The sequence below is a fragment of the Leucopleurus acutus genome, assembly GCF_964270905.1.
Source record: "Leucopleurus acutus genome assembly, chromosome: 5".
Lineage (NCBI taxonomy): Eukaryota > Metazoa > Chordata > Mammalia > Artiodactyla > Delphinidae > Leucopleurus > Leucopleurus acutus.
Genome location: NC_139147.1, coordinates 113,418,746 through 113,429,520, shown reverse-complemented (window position 1 = coordinate 113,429,520; position 10,775 = coordinate 113,418,746). Strand labels below are relative to the sequence as shown.

At 40.2% G+C, this 10,775-nt stretch overlaps 1 protein-coding gene across 1 annotated transcript in view; it reads right to left on the bottom strand.

The window, feature by feature from the left end:
* Positions 1-1,711: 1,711 nt before the first annotated feature.
* IGSF10 (immunoglobulin superfamily member 10) overlaps positions 1,712-10,775 on the bottom strand; it is a gene marked incomplete at its 3' end in the record, with an annotated part of 40,104 nt that continues 31,040 nt past the window's right edge. Inside the window, exon 7 of the mRNA XM_082839509.1 lies at positions 1,712-3,620. Coding sequence (XP_082695635.1) covers positions 1,712-3,620 — 1,909 coding nt within the window. The remainder of the gene's footprint in view (positions 3,621-10,775) is intronic.

Here is a 10,775-nt window from a genome sequence, read left to right as displayed (position 1 = left end):
GGAATTTTCAATCTACTCTTATCATATTTCCTCCCATTTAATCCTCTCTCCTGAGAGTTTTCTTTTTCTCTTTTAGAATATGCATTGATTTGTCTTGAAATGATCACAAAGGAAAGCCCTGTCCTTCGGCAGAACCTGGTAATTTGCTTGGTGAGACAAAGAGGAAATTATCTTAGGATAAGATGGAGACCCCAGTTCCCCTTAAAGACTTTGAAATAGAATGGAGTTGGACATAAGAAGCCCTTAGATATACCTGTTTACATAGTAGGCTTCTTCCTAATAGGGTTACATTTGTCCTCTTTTTTTTAATTCCCCTTGGTCCGGAAGTAGAATGAGATCACTGTTAGAACGAGTAGCCCTTGACCGCTTATGGCCACAGGATACCAACATCAAAGAATGTAGGAATCAGGTCACCTCTTTAGGTGGGGCAAGCTGAAAGTTGGTGTGATGAAAACAAAATGAAGTGAGCCCCCCCGCCCCCCCCCCCCCCCCCCGTCTCAACTGATTGACAGGGAAAAATGTAGTTCTCGGTTTTGTGTGCTGAGCTATCTGAGCAAGACCTATGGCATTTTCTTCTTTTTCATTTATTAAGTCTCCTATAAGTCTTCTTAAATAATAGGCAAATATTTGAATAGATGCTGGAGAAATTACACTGGAAAATCCTAGCCTCTAGAGTTAGAAAAGCTGAATCATATTGTCCCTTAAATTAATTCAGGTTGAATTAAGCATGTAATATAAATAAATTCAGTGAATTACAAAAAGCAACATTTTGTATAGGGTTGATCAAATTTTAACTACAGTGAAACTCCATTATATGTATTCGGTCTAGATTTTCCCAAACATTTCCCTGTCACAAAGGATTATCACCTTATAGAATAGACGCTCATAGAGCAATGATTCCTCCTAAGAAAATTTTTCCTTATAAACGAACAAACAGTTCCAAACCAGGGGTGCCTGAGCTGGATTTTGACGTTATAAAGAAGTTTGTGTATTTTAAAAACTTTTTAATGGCTTTATTTGGGATAGATGTAATCAACCCCCTTTTCACGTTTTATGATGTGCAGGTGTTAAGTTGCTTTCTTACAAGTGGAAATTCAGCCTGCATTTATTTTTAAATGCAGTTATTAAAACTTTTTTTTCTATTCCCCATCAATGAAAATGTTCAGTGTGCACAAAATGGTGAATCATAAAACAGTTCAGCGCTTATTTTCTGTGGGTTTTAGTAAAATATTTATAAACTGACCACAGTATTTATACATCAGGATGGCAAATTTACACTGACCGCAAATTTAATCATCTTTTCCATTATGTCTGTCCTCAGCTCCATGCTTGTAACATTGATTAATAGAAGGTGGACACTAGGCAAATGGTAATGAAAGAAAAAAAGTCCATTCTTTAATGAAGAATTCAGGTACATTATCCACTTGTTATTTTATGGTCAATCGTTTTCTCTTAATGTTCATTGTTATTTGTTGGCAAAATAAAAGTGCCTTAAGTTAAAAGTTTGTTTTGAGATCCATTATAAAAAAAAATCAGTATCAGTTCATAATGCATTTATTTACAAGTCCTTTTTTTTGCATGTCTATTATAAATTTAATATTGTAAGTGTATTCAAATTCATTTACATGCCTATGGCTGCCTTTGATTAAACTTCTTCCAAAAAGTAAATTCTGTCCAGATGTTGACTTTGTTCAGGTAGTTTTATTTTCTGTCAGATTACTTGGATGTAAGTTGTTGCGTAATCACTTCCAAGTGGATTCTTTGCTGTGCATCTGTATATCCCAGAATCTGAGGTTTGAGGATTCTGAATGACTAGGGTACCTTGTGGGTGAAAACGTTGAATTCCGCGTGTCCTCCCTTCGTGTGCCCCTGAGAACAGGGAGTGGTCAGGCATCTCCCATGTGATTTCTGGCTTGGGGACTCCCAGGGCCACACAGCGGAGCTGAACAGCCACGCCTGTCCTTGTGAGGACGTTCCTGGGTAGGCGATTTGTAATTCGGGGAGGGTAGGCCACAACCATTACTGGAACAGTAATCAGTGCATGGCCAATACTGTTTTGAGCCTTACAAACGTAGCTTCCTCTGTCGTAAGCTGTTGCCTCTTTGATGACCAAGGTGCCGTTTTCATGCAGTATGTATTTTCCACTGATCTGAGGCCCGTCTATTACGTAACCACTTGGCACAGTCCATTTGATACGTGGCTTAGGGCTTCCATCAGAGACACAGTGCAACGATAGAGTGTCTCCACTGATACTGTAAACTGTTCCTCGCGCATAAGTGACAATCACTGGCTTTTGGCCAACTTCTAATACAATTAATTTCTCAATATAGCCAACTTTATTTCTTGCTGCACACCGATATTTTCCTGTATCGTCCCGAGTCATTTTAGAAATGATAAAAGAGCCGTTACTTGCTATTAGATACTGAGAATTGTTTTGTCCATTGGGAAATTGTGTGCCATTTGGTAAAATCCAGATTATTTCAGGTGGTGGGTTTCCATCAACAGAGCAATTCAATGCTGCGGACTTTCCAAGCTGGGCAACGGTTTTTTCATTATGTGGATTTCTGAATGTCGGTCTTCTCAGCATTTCCAGGACTTCTAACTGTACCACCAGCACACTCTCGCCTCCTTCATTCCGAGCCACACAGGTAAAATTGGCTGCATCTGAAAGCCTCACATTCCTAATTTCCAGGGTTCCATTTTTATAGACTGTGATTCTGCTTCCATAGTACGGAACTGTGAGGAAAATATTGTCTGGCATGATCCACATGATGTGAGGAGATGGTGTCCCTGCGGCTCTGCAGTCGAAGTGTTTTTTGGAATGCCTCACTGCCGTGGCTTTAATGGTGGTTTTATCTGTATACAGACCATTGATTAATGGAGGTTTGGAGACAACGTCCAGTTCGTACATTTTGGTGTCATCCCCACTGGGATTTCGTGCCACACATACGTACTCTCCGGAATCGAGCAGTTTCACTCTGTTGATGGACAAAGACCCGTTGGCATGAAATGCGTACCTGTCCTTAGAGAATGAAATCATGTCATTGGAAGGCAGCAACCAAAATACTTTTGGCTTGGGTTCCCCAGTGACCTCACAGTCAAGGACGGCTGTGTCTCCAGCCTTGACTCTCGCGTTGGTCTTGTAACCCTGCCGGATCCGTGGGGCGGCTGTTATGACTGTTAGGTGGACTTTCATTTCATCCTTCCCTAGAGTGTTCTGGGCATGGCAAGTGTAATCTCCTTCCTCTGCCATCCCAACTCTGTTGAAGTATAAGGTTCCATTGTCGAAGAGGGTGAACCTCCTGGTGCTGTGGCCACTGTCGTCGGCCTGCATGGCGTTATTTATCATCGTCCCATCAGGCAGACTCCAGGATATCTCGGGCACTGGTGAGCCGGAAGCCATGCAGTCGACTTGGAAGTCTTTCCCGTGAAACACTTGCCTTTTAAAATGTTGCTTGTGGTCAATTTTGGCAGGTTTCCGTCTTAGGCTGACGTGCATCAGGGTCAGGTCGTCCCCCATCTTGTTTCTCGCCACACACAAGTAGTCTCCACCGTCTTTTTCTGTCACTGATCCAATAAACAGGGATCCATTTGGGTAGACTTGGATGCGGCTGCCCATTCTGAGGAAAGAAGAGCCGGATTGAGTGTGCAGGTACTAACAAGGGGTGGGAGACTTACGTACACAGGATTAGCTTTATGGACGTTTTCTTAAACTGTTGCAATGGAATTAAAATCACTGTCTTTTACGCTATTCTGAAAGATGAAATTACCTGAACAGATATGATTTAGTGCAGACAAGCACTATGTCTTAGATGGACTTCAAATGAATCGCCTCTGCGTTTCAATTAAAAAGAATTTTCATGGTGACGAGAATATTAGAAATACCAGTTTCCTAGACCCATGACGGTCTTGACCACTTTACACATCAAATGATCATTTTGTGATATACGTCAGTAAAGAACAACTTTCATACAAATTTACTTGCTCAGAAAAGATACCAGGTTTTCCTTTTTAAAGAGATATTAGTAATCAGTTATTTGGTGAGAAAATGAGTTTTACTTTTTTTAATAAAGAGAGAAAATGCCAAGGTAAGACACATTAGAGGCTTACTAAAGCATCCGTCTCTGCAGGCAGCTGTACCGTGACTCTGGTCTCTGCATTATGTTGAACTCCGTGAAGACCATTTTTCTCTCTGAAGCCACTACACAGCCTGCTATTACCACATTGAACCATCAGGTGGCAGATCTTTCCTGGTAAAACCAAATCTAGTTTTTCAAAAAGACCAGTGGAAACTGAGTAACTGCTAAAAACGCAATCAAAAACACCCATAGGTGGAAATCTCCGTACAAGTTTTTCTTCCTGGTTCTTTGGCAGCATGAGCTAAGCAGGTGGGAGAAACGAGAGAGAAAAGCGTGGATGGCCTTTCACAGCATAACTGCTAAGCAAGTCAAACAGCCTCAAGTCATTTTTTACCTTCAAGAAAACGTACCGTAAGTAGGAAGAGTATTTGTTGTAGGACAACTTACAAGTGCTGATATTCTTTTTTTTTTTTTTTTTCCCCTCAAGCCTGGAAAGAACTTGTCTTGCATATAAACCAAAGGAAGGTCATCATAATGGATGCACTTAGAAAAAGGAACGGAAACTACAAGGGTCTTTGCATTCACTTTTTAATCTTTAGGTAGTTCCCCACTATACAGCCAAAAAAAAAAAAAAGATACTTAGACAGACGTAGTAACTTGCCCTTTTCACCATGCTACACTGCCACCTGCTATCATTCTTTCCTAATGCTTTCTAAGAGCTCTGTTTCTCAAACTCGGGTGCACATTAAAATCATTTGTATAAAATAGTGCTGTTGCCTGGGTCCCACCTCCAGAATTTCTGACTTAATGGGTGTGGAATGTGACCTTGGCCTCAGGACTCAGTTTTCCAAATGACTCTCATGTGCAGCAAAGTCTAAGAACCACTGCTCTAAATCTTGGTATTTAATGCAGTTCCCTGATTACCTGCATCAGAATTACATGGGGTCTAATTTAAGATGCGTATTTCCTGGTTTCACTGTTCAGAGATTCTGATCCAATAGATCTAGCCAGGGATCCGGGAACCCACTGTTTGACAAACTTCCCGGGTGACTTTATGAACATTAAAGTTTGCGAAACAGTCTCAAATTTGAGTGTGCGCTGTAATCATCTGGACAGCTTTTAAGAACACAGATTGCATGTCAAAACACAGAATCGGAATCAAGTTCTCAGGCGATGCTAATGCTCTTGGTAGGAGGACAACCCTTTGAAAACCAATGACTCAAAATGACCTTTCCTCACCCCCAAATCTGATGCATCTGGAAGTTGTAATATATAAAAAGAGAACTGTAACTGTTTCCTTTTATAAACTGATATTTTTACTTTTGAAAGTGGAAGTTTTCCCTGAGTAAAAGAAAGGGAATTCTTTATGAAAATTAATGCACAGGCAAGCATCTGCAGTCTTTTAGAGCAGTGTTTCTTGGACCTTATTGCGCATGTGATTCACCTGGGGATCTTTTTAAAATGCAGATTCTGATTCTGCCCATCTGGGATGGGGCCTGAGTCTCTGTTCTTGTAACAAGCCCCCAGGTCATGAGAAGCAAGGTTCCAAAGAAGAGGAAACACAATTCTGTCCTGAAACATAGGTCACGTAAGTCATATTTAAAGTCATGGAGGTAGACCAGTAGTGCTGTTAAGTCTGAGATGGTTAAAAAAAAATTCAGAAACGGCAACGTTCACCTGACAACTAGGCTTTAAAAAAGTAAAACGTTTTGCTTTATTTTGTTGATGGTGGAATAGACTTGGAAGAGCATAGTTATGATGAAAATTTTAATTTTTAGAATCTAAAATAAATTCAGACTTACAGAGCCAAGAAGTGGCAACAGGAAGGACTTTTTTTTTTTTCCCCCAGCGGAAGTGCCCTTTTAATTTCTCTTGACATCTAAAGCATCTAAGTAAAGAGTATTCTTGCCTTTCTGAGTGGGTTAGTTGCAGAGTAATCACTGAAGTGTTCAGTTAGCAAACAAGTTGTAGTTCATTATGAAAGAAAAGAATGACAGTACTTCTAGTGGGCCTGTGATAGCATCTGTGATCTTACACACTCTGTTGCCTCTTCCAAAATATGAACAATCTTTCTGTGTTCTGTAAGTGCTTTCCCAAAACAAAATATAAACAGCCTACCTAATATCTTTGCTATCAAACTCTGAAAGATTTGTTGGACTACCTAGGGCGAGATTTATTGGTCGTGATTTATTCTAAGATGCTTAATGTGTTTTAGACATTCCTTTGGATTAACTTTTTAAGACATTCCCTTACATTTTTTCACACCTCTTCCATTCTTAAAAATTGACCTAATGCCGAGTAAACATTTTAGACATTGTTTTCACAACCTAAAATTAGAAATTTATCTGTTATTCCCATCACAAGTGTAATGCCTTCTACACTTCTTGCATTGGTTTCTGCATGGGTAGTAAAACTGTATTCAGAATTACGCAGAATAATGAGCAGTCTCTGGGTAAATGAGAATCACCCTCATGTGCTGCAGGGTGATTAAACAGACATCCCAATATTACTATATACAAAAACTGGTAAACTACTGAAAATATTTGATGCTACAAATGGGTATACATATAGTAGATAACAAGCATAAACATGTGAGTTGTGAAGTTTACATTTCGTAACCCAGCATTTTTAAATTTTAAATCTAAATTTCAATTTAAAATTTAGGTAATTTTCATGACTTATTTGAAAATTAACATTTACTTTGGAGTTAAAGATCACAAATTAACTTCCTTAACTATATCCGTTACCAACTGATAGTTTGACACTAGAGAAAAATCTATTCTTTTAAGCATAAACTCATGTATAATTTCTCTTGCATGGATATTTTCTATTAATAAACATGGAGGCAGAGTCAAGATGGCAGCATGGGAAGATGCAGAGTTAGCGTTTCCCCACAACCATGGTACCAACTGGCCGCTGGTAGGGGACTCTGACACCCAAGGAGACGGGAGGAACCCCAAAGTGAACCGGTAGGACATAGGGGGACTGAGAGGGGGAGGTGAAGTGGAGGCCAGACAGGATCAGTGACCCTGAGGCTGGGGAGGTCAGGAGAGGCAGGCGGGAGGGTCCCTCTGGGAGGAGTGGGAGAGGAGCAGAGGGCGTTTGAGCCCAGAAAGCCTGCTGGGCTCCCAGGTGAGGTCCCCTGCCCTCTGAGAGCAGGGGTGTGGGGCATGCCTGGGCCCCTTCTGTTCCTTGAGCCTAAGTCCCACCGCCCAAGAGCCCCCAAGGCCTTTTCCAGCCCTGTCAGTGGTCCTGACCATTGGCCCCACCCACCACCCAAACCTCACCCTTGCTTAGACCCTGCCCTCCACAGCCAAGGCCTATTTCCAGCCTTTTTTTTTTTTTCCCCTCCTCCTCTTTTTCACTATTGTGGTACTGTTGTACCTTCTGGTTGTTGATCCATCTGTATTTTTATTTTTATATTCCTAACATGTCTGTTAGTTTCCTAGTCTAATTTTTTACTTTGTTATTGTGGGGTTTTTTTCTTTTTTTTGCCACCCCAGGTGGCTTACAGGATCTTGGTTCACAAGCCTACGAGTGGGCCAAAGCTCCTGCAGTGGGAGCTGTGAGTCCAAACCATTGGACTAACAGAGAACCTCAGACCCCAGGGAATATTCAATGCAGTGAGTTCCTACAGAGTTCATCTCAGCACCAAGACCCAGCTCTACACAGTAGCCTACAAAGCCCAGTGTTGGAAGCCTCAGGCCAAACAACCAGTAAGAGAGGAATACAATCCCACTCATAAAAAAAAAAACAGTGAGATGGCAAAAAAATATGTCACAGATGAAGGAGCAAGGCAAAAACCTACAAGACCAAATAAATGAAGAGGAAGTAGGCAATCTACCTGAAAAAGAATTCAGAGTAATGATAGTAAAGATGATCCAGAATCTCGGAAATAGAATGGAGGCATGGATTGAGAAAATACAAGAAATGTTTAACAAAGATCTAGAAGAACTAAAGAACAAATAAACAGAGGTGAACAATGTAATAACTGAAACGAAAAATACACTAGAAGGAATCAATAACAGAATAACTGAGGCAGAAGAACGAATAAGTGAGCTGGAAAACAAAATAGTGGAAATAATGGCTGAGGAGCAGAATAAAGAAAAAAAGAATGAAAAGAATTGAAGACAATCTCAGAGACTTCTGGGACACCACAAAATGCACCAACATTCTCATTATAGGGGGTCCCAGAAGAAGAAGAGGAAAAGAAAGAGTCTGAGAAAACACTTGAAGAGATTATAGCTGAAAACTTCCCTAACATGGGAAAGGAAATAGTCACCCAAGTCCAGGAAGCACAGAGAATCCCATACAGGATAAACCCTAGGAAAAACACACCAAGACACATATTAATCAAACTAACAAAAATTAAAAGAAAAAATATTAAAAACAGCAAGGGAAAAACCAGACATAACATACAAAGGAATCCCTATAAGGTTATCAGCTGATTTTTCAGTGGAAACTCTGCAGGCCAGAAGGGAGTAGCAGGATGTACTTAAAGTGATGAAAGAAAAACCTACAACCAAGATTACTCTACCCAGCAAGGATCTCATTCAGATTCGATGGAGAAGTCAAAAGCTTTTCAGACAAGCAACAGCTAAGAGAATTCAGCACCACCAAACCAGCTTTACAACAAATGCTATAGAAACTTCTTTAAGCAGGAGACACAAGACTAGAAAAAGACCCACAAAAACAAACCCAAAACAATTAAGCAAATGGTAATAGGAACATACCTATATATCAATAGTAACCTTGAATGTAAATGGATTAAATGCCCCAACCAAAAGACACAAACTGGCTGAATGGATACAAAAACAAGACCCACCTATATGCTGTCTACAAGAGACCCACGTCAGACCACTTCAGGGACACATACAGACTGAAAGTGAAGGGATGGAATAAGATATTCCATGCAAATGGAAATCAAAAGAAAGCTGGAGCAGCAATACTTGTATCAGATAAAATAGACTTTAAAATAAAGACTGTTCCAAGAGATAAGGAGGGACACTACATAATGATCAAAGGATCACTCCAAGAAGAAGACATAACAATTATAAATGTTTATGCACCCAACATAGGAGCACCTCAATACATAAGGAAAATGCTAACAGCCATAAAAGGGGAAATCGACAGTAACACAATAATAGTAGGGAACTTTAACACCCCATTTACACCAATGGACAGATCATCCAAACAGAAAATAAATAAGGAAACACAAGCTTTAAATGACACAAGAGGGCTCCCCTGGTGGTGCAGTGGTTGAGAGTCCGCCTGCCAATGCAGCGGACGCGGGTTCGTGCGCCGGTCCAGGAGGATCCCGCATGCCGCAGAGCGGCTGGGCCCGTGGGCCGTGGCCACTGGGGCTGTGCTTCTGGAGCCTGTGCTCCACAGCAGAAGAGGCCACAGCGGTGAGAGGTCCGCGTACTGGAAAGAAAAAAAAAATGACACAAGAGACCAGATAGGTCTAATTGATATTTATAGAACATTCCACCCAAAAGTGGCAGAATACACTTTCTTCTCAAGTGCACGTGGAACATTCTCCAGGACAGATCACATCTTGGGTCACAAATCAAGCCTTGGAAAATTTAAGAAAATTGAAATCGTATCAAGCATCTTTTCTGACCACAATGCTATGAGACTGGAAATCAATTACAGGAAAAAAACATAAAAAACACAAACACATGGAGGCTAAACAATACGTTACTAAGTAACCAAGAGGTCACCGAAGAAATCAAAGAGGAAATAAAAAAATACCTAGAGACAAATGACAAGGAAGACACAATCCAAAACCTACGGGGTGCAGCAAAAGCAGTTTTAAGAGGGAAGTTTATAGCTATACAAGCCTACCTCAAGAAACAAGAAAAATCTCAACTAAATCTAACCTTACGCCTAAAGGAACTACAGAAAGAAGAACAAACAAAACCCAAAGTTAGCAGAAGGAAAGAAATCATAAAGATCAGAGCAGAAATAAGGAAATAGAAACAAAGAGAACAATAGCAAAGATCAATAAAACTAAAAGCTGGTTCTTTGAGAAGATAAACAAAATTGATAAACCTTTAGCCAGACTCATCAAGAAAAAAAGGGAGAAAACTCAAATCAATAGAATTAGAAATGAAAAAAGGAGAAATCACAACTGACACTGCAGAAATACAAAGCATTATAAGAGACTACTACAAACAACAATATGCCAATAAAATGGACAACCACGAAGAAATGGACAAATTCTTGGGAAGGTACAATTTTCGAAGACTGAACCAGGAAGAATTAGAAACTATAAACAGACCTATCACAAGTAATGAAATTGAAACTGTAATTTCAAATCTTCCAACAAACAAAAGTCCAGGACCAGTTGGCTTCACAGGCCAATTCTATCAAACATTTAGAGAAGAGCTAACACCGATCCTTCGCCAACTCTTCCAAAAAATTGCAGAGGGAGAAACAGTCGCAAATTCATTCTACAAAGCCACCATCACCCTGACACCAAAATCAGAAAAAGATATCACAAGAAAAGAAGACTACAGGCCAATATCACTGATGAACATAGGTGCAAGAATCCTGAACAAAATGCTAGCAGACAGAATCCAACAGCACATTAAAAGGATCATACCCCATGATCAAGTGGGATTTATCCCAGGGATGCAAGGATTCTTCAATATATGCAAATTAATCAATGTGATACACCACATTAACCAATTA